The sequence below is a fragment of the Pseudophryne corroboree genome, chromosome 2 (genome assembly GCF_028390025.1).
Source record: "Pseudophryne corroboree isolate aPseCor3 chromosome 2, aPseCor3.hap2, whole genome shotgun sequence".
NCBI classification, from domain to species: Eukaryota; Metazoa; Chordata; class Amphibia; order Anura; family Myobatrachidae; genus Pseudophryne; species Pseudophryne corroboree.
In genome coordinates, this window is record NC_086445.1 from 921,836,866 (window position 1) to 921,857,588 (window position 20,723).

A 20,723-nucleotide genomic window follows, 5' to 3' on the forward strand; every position below is an offset into this window, starting at 1 on the left:
TTCGTGGAAGGAGTACTGCACATCCAACCTCCATTTGTGCCCCATTGGCACCGTGGGACCTTGACGTGGTGTTGCGTTTCCTTGGGTCAAAAGGTTTGGAACCTTTATGAAGGGTTGGTTAAAGTTTCTCTCTTGGAGAGTGGTCATGCTTTTGGCTTTGGCGTACGCAGGGCGGATGTCGGAAGTAGCGGCGTGGTCTCACAAGAGCCCTTGTTTGATCTTCCAGGTGGATGGAGCGGAATTGAGAACTCGGCTAGTAGTTCTGCCAAAAGTGGTTTCGGTGTTTTGCAGAAACCTGCCTATTTGATGCCTGGGGTTGCTTAAGCATTGGCTGATTCAAGGTCTCTCGATGTAGTCAGGGCTTTGTATATTTATGTCACCAATTTGGCTCAGATTGGGGAAACAGAGGCTCTGTTTGTCCGGTATGCCCCAGTGTGATTGGGGCGCTTGCGGCTCTGCAGTCTGTTACACGCTGGATCTGTGCTGCGATTCGGCGTGCTCGTTCTACGACTGGATTGTCGTTACTGCAGTCGGTGGAGACCCATTCTGCTAGGTAGATGGGCTCTTCTTGGGCGGATGCCTGAGGAGTCTCACCGGCTCAACTTTGCCAAGCGGATTCTTGGTCGGGTTCAAACACTTAAGCTGAGCTATATAAGTTTGATACCCTGGCTGATGGGGACCTCATGTTTGCTCAATCGGTGCTGCAGAGTCGTCCGCACTCTCCCGCCCGGTCTAGAGCTTTGGTATAAACCCCATGGTCCTTACGGAGTCCCCAGCATCCTCTAGGACGTATGAGAAAATAGGATTTTAATACCTACCGGTAAATCCTTTTCTCTTAGTCCGTAGAGGATGCTGGGTGCCCGTCCCTGTGCGTACTGTGTCTGCAGTTATTGGTTAGGGTTGCACTCTTGTGGTGTTTCCATTCTGTCAGGCTGTTGCTGACGTGGTGCATGCCATGGCATGCGGTGTCTTATTATTGGTTGTGTTGACACACAGGTTGTGTTACGTATTCTCTCAGCATGTGGCTGTGTGTTGTTCATGCTGTGGGCTGGTATTCTTTTGAATGCCACGTTCTGCGGTATGTTCGTGGTGTGAGCTGGTATGGCACTCACCGTGTTTAAACAATAAATTCTTTCCTCGAAATGTCCGTCTCCCTGGGCACAGTTTTCTAACTGAGGTCTGGAGGAGGAGCATAGAGGGAGGAGCCAGTTCACACCCATTCAAAGTCTTATAGTGTGCCCATGTCTCCTGCGGATCCCGTCTATACCCCATGGTCCTTACGGAGTCCCCAGCATCCTCTACGGACTAAGAGAAAAGGATTTACCGGTAGGTATTAAAATCCTATTTTAATTGTTTTTATGTTGTTGTTTTTTTATGAATGAAAGCAATTTATCGTTAAGTATAATGCATCGGTAATTCAGAATTTGTAGAACACAATATTAAAACATTATTAATAATAGGTTTATTACTGGGTGTACACAAAAAGTTGGCAAAGATAGTATCATGGCGTGCCAAATCTGACAATATCTGTCTGTCCAGCTCTCGTGCCAAGTTATGGATTCTGCCCGGCTACTCTCTTATGGTTGCGGAAGATAAGTACACACCTGGGCTGATATTGCTCATCTATCAAACGCTTTTTCCGCCGTGCCAAGTATTCAGATCCATTTAGATAGGATCCTTATCTGGATCCTGGTCACTTTCCACATGCTGTGATATTGGTAAAATTACCTGGTATTGGGTGCAATATGCCAGTACATGTGTGGCCAGCTTTAGTGGCATGGATAAATATGCTCTGGGTCCTGGGCCAGAGGGTGAGAACTTTTGGTTTGACATTGTGATAAATACCCCAAAATCGCTCCTAATTACGCAACTGTTTATCCATTGGTAAATTACAGTCACATCCCCATGTACCATTTACTATTCTCCATTTATTTTTATCTTCTAACTCTCTTATCTTGTACCTAGGCCTTCTGTTATTTCTCTGTTACCTTTTCCCGCAGGTGCAGTCGCTTCAAGAAGAGAGGAAAACGTCTTTGGCTTCTAACTTTGAGCTTGCTCAAAAAAACTTGTCCCTTCGTCCACGTCTGGAGACTGGGAAAGCTAATCTGGCAATTAAGTACCAGCTGCTGCGCGAAACCTGTGCATCCTGTCGTGGAAAACTACGAAAAATCCGTGAGTGATGTCCTCTGTTGCAGTGATCTCAAAGCCACTTCCCGCGACTCACTAACAGTGCGTGTTTTCTGTATCTCCTTACTGGAGCAAGGGTGTATTCATTACTGACCAATACATTTTAAAAGATTCACAGGTGGATCTAATAATTTCACTTGGGATTCTGCGAGGAGACCTGGAAAACATGCACTGTTTGTTAGTATGTCCCAAAGACTGGATTTGACAAGCACTGGTCTGTTGTGTCTGCGTGCCTTGGTTCTCTTCCTATTATATTGATTCATGAAATGATCGGGTCCATTTATTGACACTTATCCAGAGTCTATAAACGTTACAGTTAAAATAGTGTTGGAAATTGTATGTTACTGTTAAGCATGCTTAATTGCTAATTATTAAGTAAGAAGTGAAAATATGGACTAGCAGAACTTAAAGTTGTTTGTACTATTGTAATGGTCATGTATAATTATTATGGTAATAATTTTGTGAAGTTGGGCCTTGATTTGGATTTGTCTGCAAATCCGATGGTTTACTTACAAATCCGATGGTGGGAGAACTGTACATGTGCAGAACGGATCCTGTGATATATCGCTTGCAGTTACCCTTAACCTCTGTATGATTGACATGCTGCAGTGTTTGGGGGGCAGAGCTGGTGCTCCGACCAGGTCAGTTTTGCAAAACGAGGGTCTGTGTTGTCAGGCGCAAACTTCCCGGAGTTGGCTGACTGGTTCCGATGGCCAGTCTGAGTAGGCATTTGGTTATGTAGATTGGCTGAGTATTGCGACCATAATGGTAATGGTGTCTTAGGGCGCAGCACTTGGATCACAGATGCATTCAGGAGGCGTCTGTTTCTAAAGGCCCGTACACACTGGCTGATATATCGGCCGTTCTCTTGAACGGCCGATATATCGCGGGTCCGTCGGCCAGTGTGTACGGCCGATACGTTCACAGACGTATCGCGTCGGTCCTGCAGCACAGCCGACGGCCAATATATCTAACGATATATTGGCGCTTCGCTGTGTGTGTGACCACCCGTACACATGCTGCGGCGGCCGGCGGTGATTGACAGCTGAACTAGGCGGGCGTGTGTACACGCCCGCCCAGTTTATGACGTCAGTCCCCGACGGATCGGGCAGTGTGTATGCACAGCACACTGCCCGATCCGTCCATAGATATATCTGCAGATCAATTGATCTTCAGATATATCTTTCCAGTGTGTACCCACCTTTAGAGATGCCTCCTGATACATTTGCATTTTATTTGTACGGTAATGCACAGCTGCTTTCCTGCGACTGTGCAGTACAGTACAAATCAGAATCAGTCCCACAGTCCCTTAAGGCCAATGTTTCCCATCCTCAGTCCTCAAAGCACACTAACAGTCCAAGCATTAAGGATATCCATGCTTAAGCACAGATGGTTAAGTCAAAATAACTGAGGTACTAATTAAGTCACCTGTGCTCAAGTATGGCTATATGGTTGGAAAATACTGCTTAGGCTAACTTCCCTGTAAACTAAAAATATAGGTATGAGTTGAAGAATAGTTAGACCTAAAATAAAATACAAAGCTTTATTTTGCAGGTTTAAATTGGGTTAAGTAGTCCATGTATGTTTATGCTATCTAGCTCTCCTTCACCCAGCTAATCTTGTTCAGCTTGTCAAAGCCTGCTACAGTAGCTCTTCTTTATGGACCGGACCAGGAGGTTTAGCCTTCGCTTCCCACGTTCATCAATGAGCCTTGGATGCCCATGTCTCTGTCGCCAGGTCACTGGTTGTCCTTACTTGGACCACTTTGATAGGTACTAACCACTGCATACCTGAAAGACCCACAAGACCTGTAGTTTTGGAGATGCTTTCACCTATTCGTCTAGCCAGATCCCATGTTTTCACATTTTTCCTGCTTCCAACACATCAACATCAAGAGCTGACTGTTCAGTTGCTGTCTAATATATCCCACCACCGCATTGTCCTGCTGGCTTATGGTGGCTGTTGTGGCTCTTGCTCTTAAACATCAGCAGATATGTTGTCCGGTCTGCCCAGTTACAGCCAGATATTAAAAATTTTAGCTCATCAGTCCAGAACACCTGCTACCATTTTTCTGCAGATTCAGTATGATATCCTGATGGACGGAATGCCGGTGGTCAGAATACCGACAGCGGCATCCCGACCATCAGAATCCCAACAGCCCCCATGAAAGTACCCTGACTCTCCCCTGCCACCTACCGTAACGCTTCCTTGGGGGTGCCTAAACCTAACCCTCCCCGGTGGTGCCTAACCCTAACCCTCCCGGGTGGTGCCTAACCCTAACCCTCTCTTCCCTGCTGCCTAAACCTAACCCTCCCCACTAGGTGCCTAACCCTAACCTCCCCTGCTAAGTGCCTAACCCTAACCCTCCCTGGTAAACATAGAAACATAGAATTTGACGGCAGATAAGAACCACTTGGCCCATCTAGTCTGCCCATTTTTTCTCTAACGTCCTAAGTGGATGCTGGGGACTCCGTCAGGACCATGGGGAATAGCGGCTCCGCAGGAGACAGGGCACAAAAATAAAGCTTTAGGATCAGGTGGTGTGTACTGGCTCCTCCCCCTATGACCCTCCTCCAAGCCTCAGTTAGGTTTTTGTGCCCGTCCGAGCAGGGTGCAATCTAGGTGGCTCTCCTAAAGAGCTGCTTAGAAAAAGTTTTTTAGGTTTTTTATTTTCAGTGAGTCCTGCTGGCAACAGGCTCACTGCATCGAGGGACTTAGGGGAGAGAATTTCAACTCACCTGCGTGCAGGATGGATTGGATTCTTAGGCTACTGGACACCATTAGCTCCAGAGGGAGTCGGAACACAGGTCTCACCCTGGGGTTCGTCCCGGAGCCGCGCCGCCGACCCCCCTTACAGATGCTGAAGATTGAAGGTCCGGAAACAGGCGGCAGAAGGCTCTTCAGTCTTCATGAAGGTAGCGCACAGCACTGCAGCTGTGCGCCATTGTTGTCACACACTTCACACCAGACGGTCACGGAGGGTGCAGGGCGCTGCTGGGGGCGCCCTGGGCAGCAATATATAATACCTTTTATGGCAAAAGAATACATCACATATAGCCATTGAGGCTATATGTATGTATTTAACCCATGCCAAATGTCTAAAACTCCGGGAGAAAAGCCCGCCGGAATAGGGGGCGGTGCTTATTCTCCTCAGCACACAGCGCCATTTTCCTGCTCAGCTCCGCTGTGAGGAAGGCTCCCAGGACTCTCCCCTGCACTGCACTACAGAAACAGGGTAAAACAGAGAGGGGGGGCATATTTTGGCGATATTTTTATATATTTAAGCGGCTATAAGGAACAACACTTATATAGGGTTGTTCCCATATATATTATAGCGCTTGGGTGTGTGCTGGCAAACTCTCCCTCTGTCTCCCCAAAGGGCTAGTGGGGTCCTGTCTTCGATAAGAGCATTCCCTGTGTGTCTGCTGTGTGTCGGTACGTGTGTGTCGACATGTATGAGGACGATGTTGGCGTGGAGGCAGAGCAATTGCCGATAATGGTGATGTCACCCCCCAGGGAGTCGACACCGGAATGGATGGCTTTGTTTATGGAATTACGTGATAATGTCAGCACATTACAAAAATCAGTTGACGACATGAGACGGCCGGCAAACCAGTTAGTACCTGCCCAGGCGTCTCAGACACCGTCAGGGGCTGTAAAGCGCCCTTTACCTCAGTCGGTCGACACAGACCCAGACATAGACACTGAATCTAGTGTCGACGGTGATGAAACAAACGTATTTTCAAGTAGGGCCACACGTTATATGATCACGGCAATGAAGGAGGCTTTGCATATCTCTGATACTACAAGTACCACAAAAAGGGGTATTATGTGGGGGGTGAAAAAACTACCTGTAGTTTTTCCTGAATCAGAGGAATTAAATGATGTATGTGATGAAGCGTGGGTTAACCCAGATAGAAAAATGCTAATTTCAAAAAAGTTATTAGCATTATACCCTTTCCCGCCAGAGGTTAGGGCGCGCTGGGAAACATCCCCTAGGGTGGATAAGGCGCTCACACGCTTATCAAAACAAGTGGCGTTACCGTCTCCTGATACGGCCGCCCTCAAGGATCCAGCAGATAGGAGGCTGGAAACTACCTTTAAAAGTATATACACACATACTGGTGTTATACTGCGACCAGCCATCGCCTCAGCCTGGATGTGCAGTGCTGGGGTCGTCTGGTTGGATTCCCTGACTGAAAATATTGATACCCTGGATAGGGACAGTATTTTATTGACTATAGAGCAATTAAAGGATGCTTTCCTTTATATGCGAGATGCGCAGAGAGATATTTGCACTCTGGCATCGAGAGTAAATGCGATGTCCATATCTGCCAGAAGGAGTTTATGGACGCGACAGTGGTCAGGTGATGCGGATTCCAAACGACATATGGAAGTATTGCCGTATAAAGGGGAGGAATTATTTGGCGTCGGTCTATCGGATCTGGTGGCTACGGCAACTGCCGGAAAATCCACTTTTTTACCTCAGACCCCCTCCCAACAGAAAAAGACACCGTCTTTTCAGCCGCAGTCCTTTCGTTCCTATAAGAACAAGCGGACAAAAGGACAGTCATATCTGCCTCGGGGCAGAGGAAGGGGTAAGAGAGGGCAGCAAGCAGCCCCTGCCCAGGAACAGAAGCCCTCCCAGGATTCTGCAAAGCCCTCAGCATGACGCTGGGGCCTTACAAGCGGACTCAGGAACGGTGGGGGGTCGACTCAAGAATTTCAGCGCACAGTGGGCTTGCTCACAGGTGGACCCCTGGATTCTGCAGGTAGTATCTCAGGGTTACAGGTTGGAATTCGAGAAGTCTCCCCCTCGCCGGTTCCTAAAGTCTGCTTTGCCAACGTCTCCCTCAGACAGGGCGACGGTATTGGAAGCCATTCACAAGCTGTTTGCTCAGCAGGTGATAGTCAAGGTACCCCTCCTACAACAGGGAAAGGGGTATTACTCCACGCTATTTGTGGTACCGAAGCCGGACGGCTCGGTAAGACCTATTCTAAATCTCAAGTTCAAGATGGAGTCACTCAGAGCAGTGATAGCGAATCTGGAAGAAGGGGACTTTATGGTGTCCCTGGACATAAAGGACGCTTACCTGCATGTCCCAATTTGCCCTTCACATCAAGGGTACCTCAGGTTCGTGGTGCAAAACTGTCATTATCAGTTTCAGACGCTGCCGTTTGGATTGTCCACGGCACCTCGGGTCTTTACCAAGGTAATGGCCGAAATGATGATCCTTCTACGAAGAAGAGGCGTATTAATTATCCCTTACTTGGACGATCTCCTGATAAGGGCAAGATCCAGAGAACAGCTGGAAGACGGAGTAGCACTAACCCAACTAGTGCTGCAACAACACGGGTGGATTCTGAATTTTCCAAAATCTCAGTTGACCCCGACGACACGTCTGCTATTCCTGGGAATGATTCTGGACACGGTTCAGAAAAAGGTGTTTCTTCCGGAGGAGAAAGCCAGGGAGTTATCCGAACTTGTCAGGAACCTCCTAAAACCAGGGACAGTGTCTGTGCATCAATGCACAAGAGTCCTGGGAAAGATGGTGGCTTCTTACGAAGCGATTCCATTCGGCAGATTCCACGCACGAACTTTTCAGTGGGATCTGCTGGACAAATGGTCCGGATCGCATCTGCAGATGCATCAGCGGATAACCTTATCGCCACGGACAAGGGTGTCTCTTCTGTGGTGGTTGCAGAGTGCTCATCTGTTAGAGGGCCGCAGATTCGGCATACAGGACTGGGTCCTGGTGACCACGGATGCCAGTCTGAGAGGATGGGGAGCGGTCACACAAGGAAGAAACTTCCAGGGAGTATGGTCAAGCCTGGAGATGTCTCTTCACATAAATATACTGGAGCTAAGAGCGATTTACAATGCTCTAAGTCTGGCAAAACCCCTGCTTCAGGGTCAGCCGGTGTTGATCCAGTCGGACAACATCACGGCAGTCGCCCACGTAAACAGACAGGGCGGCACAAGAAGCAGGACAGCAATGGCAGAAGCTGCAAGGATTCTTCGCTGGGCGGAAGATCATGTGATAGCACTGTCAGCAGTATTCATTCCGGGAGTGGTCAACTGGGAAGCAGACTTCCTCAGCAGACACGATTTACACCCGGGAGAGTGGGGACTTCATCCAGAAGTCTTCCACATGATTGTGAACCGTTGGGAAAAACCAATGGTGGATATGATGGCGTCCCGCCTCAACAAAAAACTGGACAGGTATTGCGCCAGGTCAAGAGATCCTCAGGCAATAGCTGTGGACGCTCTGGTAACACCGTGGGTGTTCCAGTCAGTGTATGTGTTCCCTCCTCTGCCTCTCATACCAAAAGTACTGAGAATTATACGGCAAAAGGGAGTAAGAACGATACTAGTGGCTCCGGATTGGCCAAGAAGAACTTGGTACCCGGAACTTCAGGAGATGCTCACGGAAGATCCGTGGCCTCTACCTCTAAGACGGGACCTGCTTCAGCAGGGACCGTGTCTATTCCAAGACTTACCGCGGCTGCGTTTGACGGCATGGCGGTTGAACGCCGAATTCTAAAGGAAAAAGGCATTCCGGAAGAGGTCATTCCTACACTGGTAAAGGCCAGGAAGGAGGTGACTGCACAACATTATCACCGCATTTGGAGGAAATATGTTGCGTGGTGTGAGGCCAGGAAGGCCCCCACGGAGGAATTTCAACTGGGTCGATTCCTACATTTCCTGCAAACAGGATTGTCTATGGGCCTCAAATTGGGGTCCATTAAGGTTCAAATTTCGGCCCTGTCGATTTTCTTCCAGAAAGAATTGGCTTCAGTTCCTGAAGTCCAGACTTTTGTAAAAGGAGTACTACATATACAGCCCCCGGTTGTGCCCCCAGTGGCACCGTGGGATCTTAATGTAGTCTTGGATTTTCTCAAATCCCATTGGTTTGAGCCGCTCAAATCGGTGGAGCTGAAGTATCTCACATGGAAAGTAACCATGCTACTGGCCCTGGCTTCAGCCAGGAGAGTATCAGAATTGGCGGCTTTATCATATAAGAGCCCATATCTGATTTTCCATACGGACAGGGCAGAACTGCGGACGCGTCCTCATTTTCTGCCTAAGGTGGTGTCAGCGTTTCACCTGAACCAGCCTATTGTGGTGCCTGCGGCTACTAACGAGTTGGAGGATTCCAAGTTGTTGGACGTGGTCCGGGCATTGAAAATATATATTTCAAGAACGGCGGGAGTCAGAAAGTCTGACTCACTGCTTATATTGTATGCACCCAACAAGATGGGTGCTCCTGCTTCTAAGCAGACGATTGCTCGTTGGATTGCTTGCTATCCCTATATTCTATAACCTGAGGGGGCTTGGTGCGTCATGTTTTATATTTATATAGGATTTTCACAAAGATATACTTTAATATGTATTTTTCTCTGTGATTTTAGTCACCATATCTCTCCTATATCTCTGCTTGTGCTGACTACACTGCGCAGGGGTTTGGGCAAGAGGTATTGTGCTGCTGCCAATTGTACTGTGTTACCTGATACTGCAAGTTATATCATGTCTGCTTCTGAAGGTAACGTTTCTGGGGCGGAACACACTGCTGGTGTTGCTGAAGCCACAGATCCCTATGAGGAGACTATAGCAGCTGTGGGCTCTGGTTCTGGGGGCTCCTCGCCCCCCAGTGGGACTGTGGCAACGGGGGTGCATAATGACCCACCATGGGCTACTTTCTCCACGCTTCTACATACGCTAGTTACTAAACTAACACCCCCTATGGGACCTCCTATGCCGGTGCAACCGTATGTGGTCCCTGCAGCTAACCCGCCGTGGGCGGATAATTTTTCTGCTCAATTGAAGAAGTTGAACCAGTCCTTGACTACTAAAAAGTCTGACCCTCACTCGCCTAAGACCAAGGGGTCCTCCAAGCGAGCTCTTATCTCCTCAAAATCCACTGCTATCACTGACACCTCGTCTGATGAAGATGGCGCTTACACTGACCCCACAGATTCTGACACAGATACTGAGGAGGGGGAGGGTAGTTCACATGTGGATGTTCCTGATCTTTTGGAGGCTATTAATTTGATTTTACAGATTACGGATGATCCTGAGCCATCTGCCCCTCCTAAGAAACCAGATAGGTTCAAGCGTCAGAAGGTGGTTAAACAAGTTTTACCTCACTCTGACCACCTAGTGGATATACGTCAGGAACCCTGGGGAAAGAAGTTTGTGCCTCAAAAGAAGATGCTGGATCGCTATCCCCTCGCACCAGAGCTATCTAAAAATTGTGAAACGCCTCCGCCAATAGACTCACATGTGGCTAGGATGGTGGTTTCCTCAGCTCTACCTGTCTCTAAAAGAGCCTACGGATAAACGTGTGGAGGGTTGTCTGAAAGCGATTTACACCCTCACGGGTGCTGCACAAAGGCCCACTATTGCAGCAACATGGGCTGCGGAGGCTATTGAAGCATGGGCCTTGGAGTTAGAAGCTGAAATCTCTTCTGACCATGCTAGACAATGCTTGTCATATATTGTTACAGCTTCTCACTATATTAAAGAGGCGGCTTCTGATGCCGGTATTCTTGCAGCCAAGGCCTCTACTACATCAGTCCTGGCTCGCCAGATATTGTGGCTGAGATCCTGGTCTGTGGATCTGGACTCTAGAAAAACCCTGGAGGTACTCCCTTTCAAGGGAGATATTCTGTTTGGGGAGGACTTAAATAAGATTGTGGCTGACTTGGCTACTGCCAAAACTGCCTGTCTGCCAAGCACCGCTCCTTCTGTGTCGAAGGCTAAAGGTACTTGCTTTCGCCCCTTTCGTCCTTCAGGTAAAGCAAAAGGTCAGGCGTACAACAAGCAGGCCCGCACTTCCAAACCTGAGAAGCCGAAGCCCAAAAGAGCCTGGGCTGCCCGTCAGCCAGCTTCCAAGACCGATAAGCCTGCCGCATGAAGGGGCGGGCCTCCCCCAGGGGGATCCCAGGGTGGGGGGCCGGCTCTAGGGTATACCCAGGAATGGTTGAAGACCACTTCAGATGCCTGGGTACGGGAAATCGTCACTCGAGGTTACGCCGTAGCCTTCAAAAACCGTCCCCCTCATCGATTTTGCCTGACAGACGTCCCGTTGGACCAGACAAAGGCAAACACTCTACATTCGGTGGTACAGACCCTCCTGGATACAGGAGTCGTAGTACAGGTGCCTCTTGCTCAGAAGGGCCGGGGGTACTATTCTCCGCTGTTTCTGGTCCCGAAACCGAATGGGTCCTCCGGCCCATTCTCAACCTCAAGGCATTGAACAGGTTTGTGAAAGTTTCCAAGTTCCGTATGGAAACCCTTCGCTCTATTGTTCTGGCCTTGGAACCTGGGGACTACATGGTCTCCCTGGACATACAGGATGCTTACCTGCATTTCTCTAACGTCCTAAGTGGATGCTGGGGACTCCGTAAGGACCATGGGGAATAGCGGCTCCTCAGGAGACTGGGCACATCTAAAGAAAGCTTTAGGACTATCTGGTATGCACTGGCTCCTCCCCCTATGACCCTCCTCCAAGCCTCAGTTAGATCTTTGTGCCCGAACGAGAAGGGTGCACACTAGGGGCTCTCCTGAGCTTCTTAGTGAAAGTTTTAGTTTAGGTTTTTTATTTTCAGTGAGACCTGCTGGCAACAGGCTCACTGCATCGAGGGACTAAGGGGAGAAGAAGCGAACTCACCTGCGTGCAGAGTGGATTGGGCTTCTTAGGCTACTGGACATTAGCTCCAGAGGGACGATCACAGGCCCAGCCATGGATGGGTCCCAGAGCCGCGCCGCCGGCCCCCTTACAGAGCCAGAAGACAGAAGAGGTCCGGAAAATCGGCGGCAGAAGACATCCTGTCTTCACCAAGGTAGCGCACAGCACTGCAGCTGTGCGCCATTGCTCCTCAGCACACTTCACACTTCGGTCACTGAGGGTGCAGGGCGCTAGGGGGGGGCGCCCTGAGCAGCAATAAAAACACCTTGGCTGGCGAAAATACATCACATATAGCCCCCAGGGCTATATGGATGAATTTTAACCCCTGCCAGAATCCATAAAAAAGCAGGAGAAAAGTCCGCGAAAAAGGGGCGGAGCCTATCTCCTCAGCACACTGGCGCCATTTTCCCTCACAGCTCCGTTGGAGGGAAGCTCCCCTGGCTCTCCCCTGCAGTCACTACACTACAGAAAGGGTTAAAAAAGAGAGGGGGGCACTAATTAGGCGCAGTATTAACAATACAGCAGCTATAAGGGGAAAAACACTTATATAAGGTTATCCCTGTATATATATAGCGCTTTGGTGTGTGCTGGCAAACTCTCCCTCTGTCTCCCCAAAGGGCTAGTGGGGTCCTGTCCTCTATCAGAGCATTCCCTGTGTGTGTGCTGTATGTCGGTACGTTTGTGTCGACATGTATGAGGAGAAAAATGATGTGGAGACGGAGCAGATTGCCTGTAATAGTGATGTCACCCCCTAGGGGGTCGACACCTGAGTGGATGAACTGTTGGAAGGAATTACGTGACAGTGTCAGCTCTGTATAAAAGACAGTGGTTGACATGAGACAGCCGGCTACTCAGCTTGTGCCTGTCCAGACGTCTCATAGGCCGTCAGGGGCTCTAAAGCGCCCGTTACCTCAGATGGCAGATATAGACGCCGACACGGATACTGACTCCAGTGTCGACGGTGAAGAGACAAATGTGACTTCCAGTAGGGCCACACGTTACATGATTGAGGCAATGAAAAATGTTTTACACATTTCTGATAATACGAGTACCACCAAAAAGGGGTATTATGTTCGGTGAGGAAAAACTACCTGTAGTTTTCCTGAATCTGAGAAATTAAATGAGGTGTGTGATGATGCGTGGTTTTCCCCCGATAACAACTGATAATTTCTAAAATGTTATTGGCATTATATCCTTTCCCGCCAGAGGTTAGGGTGCGTTGGGAAACACCCCCTAGGGTGGATAAAGCGCTCACACGCTTGTAAGGGCTCTACCCTCTCCTGAGATGGCCGCCCTTAAGGATCCTGCTGATAGAAAGCAGGAGGGTATCCTAAAATGTATTTACACACATACTGGTGTTATACTGCGACCAGCAATCGCCTCAGCCTGGATGTGCAGTGCTGGGTTGGCGTGGTCGGATTCCCTGACTGAAAATATTGATACCCTAGATAGGGACAGTATATTTTTGCCTATAGAGCATTTAAAAGATGCATTTCTATATATGCGTGATGCACAGCGGAATATTTGCCGACTGGCATCAAGTCTAAGTGCGTTGTCCATTTCTACCAGTAGAGGGTTATGGACACGTCAGTGGTCAGGTGATGCGTATTCCAAACGGCATTTGGAAGTATTGCCTTAATAAGGGGAGGAGTTATTTGGGGTCGGTCTTTCAGACCTGGTGGCCACGGCAACAGCTGGGAAATCCACGTTTGTACCCCAGGTCGCCTCTCAACATGAGAAGACGCCGTATTATCAGGCGCAGTCTTTTTGTGGACAAGCGGGCAAAATGTTCCTCATTTCTGCCCCGTGACAGAGGAAAAAGGCTGCAGAAATCAGCCAGTTCCCAGGAACAGAAACCCTCTCCCGCCTCTGCCAAGCCCTCAGTATGACGCTGGGGCTTTACAAGCAGAATCAGGCACGGTGGGGGGCCCGTCTCAATGAATTTCAGCGCGCAGTGGGCTCACTCGCAAGTAGACCCCTGGATCCTTCAGGTGATATCTCAGGGGTACAAATTAGAATTCGAGACGTCTCCCCCTCGCCGTTTTCCTAAAGTCGGCTTTACCGATGTCTCCTTCTGACAGGGAGACAGTTTTGGAAGCCATTCACAAGCTGTATTCCCAGCAGGTGATAATCAAGGTACCCCTCCTGCAACAGGGAACGGGGTATTATTCCACACTGTTGTGGTACCGAAGCCGGACGGCTAGGTGAGACCGATTCTAAATCTAAAATCTTTGAACACTTACATACAGAGGTTCAAATTCAAGATTGAGTCACTCAGAGCAGTGATTGCGAACCTGGAAGAAGGGGACTACATGATGTCTCGGGACATCAAGGATGCTTACCTTCATGTCAAAATTTACCCTTCTCACCAAGGGTACCTCAGGTTTATGGTACAGAACTGTCACTATCAGTTCAGACGCTGCCGTATGGATGGTCCACGGCACCCCGGGTCTTTACCAAGGTAATGGCCGAAATGATGATATTCCTTCGAAGGAAGGGAATTTTAGTTATCCCTTACTTGGACGATTCCATGATAAGGGTAAGATCCAGGGAACAGTTGGAGGTCGGTGTAGCACTATCTCAGGTAGTGTTGCGGCAGCACGATTGGATTCTCAATATTCCAAAATCGCAGCTGGTTCCGACGACTTGTCTTCTGTTCCTAGGGATGATCCTGGACACAGTCCAGAAAAAGGTGTTTCTACCGGAGGGGAAAGCCAGGGAGTTATCCGAGCTAGTCAGGAACCTCCTAAAACCGAGCCAAGTCTCAGTGCATCAATGCACAAGGGTTCTGGGTAAAATGGTGGCTTCCTACGAAGCAATCCCATTCGGCAGATTCCACGCAAGAACTTTCCAGTGGGAACTGCTGGACAAATGGTCCGGGTCGCATCTTCAGATGCATCAGCGGATAACCCTGTCACCAAGGACAAGGGTGTCCCTCCTGTGGTGGTTGCAGAGTGCTCATCTTCTAGAGGGCCGCAGATTCGGCATTCAGGACTGGGTCCTGGTGACCACGGATGCCAGCCTGCGAGGCTGGGGAGCAGTCACACAGGGAAGGAATATCCAGGGCTTATGGTCAAGCCTGGAGACATCACTTCACATAAATATCCTGAAGCTAAGGGCCATTTACAATGCTCTAAGCTTAGCAAGACCTCTGCTTCAAGGTCAGCCGGTGTTGATCCAGTCGGACAACATCACGGCAGTCACCCACGTAAACAGACAGGGTGGCACAAGAAGCAGGAGGGCAATGGCAGAAGCTGCAAGGATTCTTCGCTGGGCGGAAAATCATGTGATAGCACTGTCAGCAGTATTCATTCCGGGAGTGGACAACTGGGAAGCAGACTTCCTCAGCACGACCTCCACCCGGGAGAGTGGGGACTTCACCCAGAAGTCTTCCACATGATTATAAACCGTTGGGAAAAACTCGACAGGTATTGCGCCAGGTCAAGGGACCCTCAGGCAATAGCTGTAGACGCTCTGGTAACACCGTGGGTGTACCAGTCAGTGTATGTGTTCCCTCCTCTGCCTCTCATACCCAAGGTACTGAGATTGATAAGATGGAGAGGAGTAAGCACTATATTCGTGGCTCCGGATTGGCCAAGAAGGACTTGGTAACCGGAACTTCAAGAGATGCTCACGGAGGATCCGTGGCCTCTACCTCTAAGAAGGGACCTGCTCCAACAAGGACCCTGTCTGTTCCAAGACTTACCGCGGCTGCGTTTGACGGCATGGCGGTTGAACGCCGGATCCTGAAGGAAAAAAGACATTCCGGATGAAGTCATCCCTATCCTGATCAAAGCCAGGAAGGATGTAACCGCAAAACATTATCACCGCATTTGGCGAAAATATGTTGCGTGGTGCGAGGCCAGTAAGGCCCGACGGAGGAAATTCAACTGGGTCGATTCCTACATTTCCTGCAAACAGGAGTGTCTATGGGCCTGAAATTGGGGTCCATTAAGGTTCAAATTTCGGCCCTGTCAATTTTCTTCCAAAAAGAACTAGCTTCAGTCCCTGAAGTTCAGACGTTTGTAAAAGGGGTACTGCATATACAGCCTCCTTTTGTGCCTCCAGTGGCACTTTGGGATCTCAATGTAGTTTTTTGGGTTCCAAAAGTCACATTGGTTTGAGCCACTTAAATCTGTGGAGTTAAAATATCTCACATGGAAAGTGGTCATGCTGTTGGCCCTGGCCTGGGCCAGGCGCGTGTCAGAATTGGCGGCTTTATCCTGTAAAAGCCCTTATCTGATTTTCCATTCGGACAGGGCGGAATTGAGGACTCGTCCTCAGTTTCTCCCTAAGGTGGTTTCAGCGTTTCACCTGAACCAACCTATTGTGGTGCCTGCGGCTACTAGGGACTTGGAGGACTCCAAGTTGCTAGACGTTGTCAGGGCCCTGAAAATATATGTTTCCAGGAGGGCTGGAGTCAGAAAATCTGACTCGCTGTTTATCCTGTATGCACCCAACAAGCTGGGTGCTCCTGCTTCTAAGCAGACTATTGCTCGTTGGATCTGTAGTACAATTCAGCTTGCACATTCTGTGGCAGGCCTGCCACAGCCAAAAATCTGTAAATGCCCACTCCACAAGGAAGGTGGGCTCATCTTGGGCGGCTGCCCGAGGGGTCTCGGCTTTACAACTTTGCCGAGCAGCTACTTGGTCAGGAGCAAATACGTTTGTAAAATTCTACAAAATTGATACCCTGGCTGAGGAGGACCTGGAGTTCTCTCAATTGGTGCTGCAGAGTCATCCGCACTCTCCCGCCCGTTTGGGAGCTTTGGTATAATCCCCATGGTCCTTACGGAGTCCCCAGCATCCACTTAGGACGTTAGAGAAAATAAGAATTTACTTACCGATAATTCTATTTCTCGTAGTCCGTAGTGGATGCTGGGCGCCCATCCCAAGTGCGGATTGTCTGCAATACTGGTACATAGTTATTGTTACCAAAAAATCGGGTTATTGCTGTAGTGAGCCATCTTTTCTAGAGGCTCCTCTGTTATCATGCTGTTAACTGGGTTCAGATCACAAGTTGTACGGTGTGATTGGTGTGGCTGGTATGAGTCTTACCCGGGATTCAAAATCCTTCCTTATTGTGTACGCTCGTCCGGGCACAGTATCCTAACTGAGGCTTGGAGGAGGGTCATAGGGGGAGGAGCCAGTGCACACCAGATAGTCCTAAAGCTTTCTTTAGATGTGCCCAGTCTCCTGCGGAGCCGCTATTCCCCATGGTCCTTACGGAGTCCCCAGCATCCACTACGGACTACGAGAAATAGAATTATCGGTAAGTAAATTCTTATTATTCCTATAGCAGTGTCACATCTGCAATACCTGAGGTTTGCGATTGGCAACCTCCATTACCAGTTTCGGGCGTTATCTTTTGGTTTAACTACGGCTCCGCGAGTCTTCACCAAAGTTATGGCGGTGATAACGGTGGTACTCTGCCGTCAAGGGGTCAGGATACTGCCGTATCTGGACGACTTGTTAATCCTGTCAAATTCCCCAGAACTTCTCCTACGTCATCTGGATATGACTGTCCAGTTTCTACAAGCCCACGGGTGGCTCATCAACTGGAAGAAATCCTCCCTGGTCCCTGCTCAGAGCATGGTGCACCTGGGAACGCTATTGGACACTCACAACCAGCGGTTGTTCTTGTCTCAGGAGAAAGTCCTGAAGCTTCAGGACAGGATTTGTTGCTTCCTCTCTCGTCCGCAAGTGTCGATACATTCGGCGATGCAGGTGCTGGGCCTCATGGTGTCAGCATTCGACATGGTGGAGTATGCTCAATTCCATTCTCGCCCCCTCCAGAGGCTGATTCTAGCCAAGTGGGACGGCCTGCCTCACCGGATCAGGTCTCACATGATCTCATTGACTCCGGAGGTCCGTCTGTCGCTGCACTGGTGGCTCCAGGACCAACGATTGTGCCGGGGCCGTCCCTTCTGGATATCCGACTGGGTCCGGTTGACGACAGATGCCAGTCTAAGAGGTTGGGGCGCGCTGCTGGAGCAACACTCCCTTCAGGGTCGGTGGACCAAGGAGGAATCGCTCCTCTCGATCAACATTCTGGAATTGCGGGCGGTCTTCAATGCGTTGAACCTGGCCCAGCATTTAATTCAGTAAAGTCGGACAACGCCACCACAGTGGCTTACATAAATCATCAAGGCGGCACTCTAAGCCGTTTGGCAATGAAGGAAGTCTCACGGATTCTACATTGGGCGGATCACCATCTACCGGCCATATCGGCAATATTCATTCCGGGGGTCCTGAATTGGGAAGCGGACTTTCTCAGTCGCCAGGACGTACACGCCGGAGAGTGGGGCCTCCATCCAGAAGTGTTTCAACTCCTAGTGGAAAGGGGCCTTCCAGACGTAGATCTGATGGCGTCTTGACACAATCACAAGGTTCCGGTCTTCGGAGCAAGGACAAGGGATCCTCAAGCAGCATTCGTGGATGCGTTGGCGGTGTCTTGGAGGTTTCGGCTGCCGTACGTGTTCCCTCCGGTGTCACTCCTGCCCAGGGTAATTCGGAAGTTCAAGCAAGAAAGAGGAATTCTGCTTCTCATAGCTCCGGCGTGGCCCAGATGGCACTGGTTCTCAGACCTACAGGGCCTATCGTCTGAGCGTCCAATTCTACTTCCACAACGCTCAGACCTCCTCGTTCAGTGCCCCTGTGTCTACCAGGACCTAGCCTGGCTGTCTTTGACGGTGTGGCTCTTGAAGCTTCCGTCTTGAGGACTAAAGGGTTTTCTGAGGCTGTCATTCAAACTATGTTGCGGGCCCGGAAACCGGCTTCTGCTCGGATTTACTATAGGGTTTGGCATTCTTACTTTGTTTGGTGCGCATCTAACAATTATGACGCTTCCAAGTTTAGTATAGCCAAGTTGTTGGCCTTTCTTCAGCAGGGCCTGGACTTAGACCTGCGTCTGGCCTCCCTCAAGGTTCAAATATCTGCCTTGTCGGTGTGGTTTCAGAGAAAGATTGCGACCTTACCTGATGTGCATACCTTTACTCAGGGTGTGTTGCATATTCAACCTCCCTATGTCCCGCCTGTGGCTCCTTGGAACTTGTCGGGGTTTTGGAGGCGTTACAAGAGTCTCCGTTTGAACCTCTTGGTTAAGCTGATCTTAAGTGGCTTTCCCTTAAGGTGGTGTTTCGGCTGGCTATTGCTTCAGCTAGAAGAGTGTCAGATTTGGGTGCCTTGTCTTGTAGGTCCCCATATCTGATTTTTTGGCGGTTCTTAGGCCTCGTCCCGGTTATTTACCTAAGGTGGTTTCTTCATTCCACCTTAATCAGGAGATTGTGGTATCGGCCTTTGTCTCTCCTGACCTGTCTCCCAAAGAGCGGTCTTTGGATGTGGTACGGGTTCTCCGTATCTATGTGAAGAGAACTGCTTCTGTTAGGAAATCTGATTCTCTCTTTATTCTGTTTGGGTTTCACAAACGGGGCTGGCCTGCTCACAAGCAGACTTTGGCCAGATGGATTGGAATGGTGATTGCACATGCTTATGTGAGGGCTGGTCTGTCAGCTCCTTCTCACATTACGGCCCATTCTACTTGGTCTGTTGGACCTTCTTTGGCGGCCCGCCGTGGTGCGACCCTTGAACAATTGTGCAAGGCGGCTACGTGGTCCTCAGTGAACACGTTCATAAGGTTCTATGCCTTCAATACTGCCGCTTCCCAGGATGCTTCCTTTGGACGCCGGGTTCTTGTGCCTGCTACAGTGCATCCCCTCCCATAAGGAACTGCTTTAGGACATCACCTATGTCTTTCCTTGTGGAGCCCAGTGTACCCTGCAGCAGAAAACGAGTTTTATGGTAAGAACTTACCTTTGTTAAATCTCTTTCTGCGAGGTACACTGGGCTCCACAAGGCGCCCACCCTGACGCACTTAGCTTCTTTGGGTTGGTATGGCATTAGCCGCTGACACTTCTCCTGTCGTGAGAGTGTGGTGTATGTGGCTACTAACCGTTGTCGTCTCTTTTCCTGCTACTGCATTGGGCTGGTTAACTAAAAACTGAGCTCCTGTGCAGGGAGGCGGGGTTATAGAGGACGCGGCGCTATGCATCTTGGGAACAGTCAAAGCTTTTGAGTATGTTGGTGCCTACTCTACACCCCCTATGTCTTTCCTTGTGGAGCGCAGTGTACCTCGCAGAAAGAGTTTTAACAAAGGTAAGTTCTTACCATAAATCTCGTTTTTAACACCATGAGAAATCTACAGTTATGAGAAAACAGCGGACTTTCTTATTCATACCCCCGAGCTGGTCGTCATTCTCAAGTCACGTTGACAACGGACATGAATATGCAAACAAAACATTGGTCCCAACAGGAGAAATAAAACACACTGGACCCTAAATGGGAGGGGGGGGGGACTTAATGGCCTCAGTAGGAAAAACACATTGGCCCCACACTCCCTCCCACCGCGCCCTGCACTGTATCACACTGATACACTCCCTCCCCCCGCACCTACGCTCTATCACACTGACGCACACCCCCTTCACCCCACGTGGCCTGCGCTGTATCACACTCATACACTCCCTGTCATCGTGGCCTGCACCATACCCTCCAACATTTTACACATAAAAATCGGTACAAATTAAGAAAGGCCTTTTCCTATACTTTCAATGGAAGTTTTCAGAGCCAAAAATCGGTACAGACCATTAAAAAAAAGGTACTGTACCTGCCATAAAGGTACAGTTGGAGGGTGTGCTGCACTATATCACACTCGCACACTTCCTGCACCTGCGCTCTATCACACTCACACACTCTCTACACTACCGCAGGCTGCACTGTATTACACTCATACACTCCCTCCCCTCGCAGCCTGCACTCTATTACACTCGCACACTTCCTGCACCTGCG

At 49.5% G+C, this 20,723-nt stretch overlaps 1 protein-coding gene across 1 annotated transcript in view; it reads left to right on the plus strand.

Annotated features, from left to right (window-relative positions):
- Window positions 1–20,723, plus strand: part of VPS37D (VPS37D subunit of ESCRT-I) — a 67,112-nt gene that overhangs the window by 21,855 nt on the left and 24,534 nt on the right. The window contains exon 2 of the mRNA XM_063956162.1: window positions 2,001–2,172. Within this exon, the coding sequence (XP_063812232.1) occupies window positions 2,001–2,172 (172 nt within the window). The remainder of the gene's footprint in view (window positions 1–2,000; window positions 2,173–20,723) is intronic.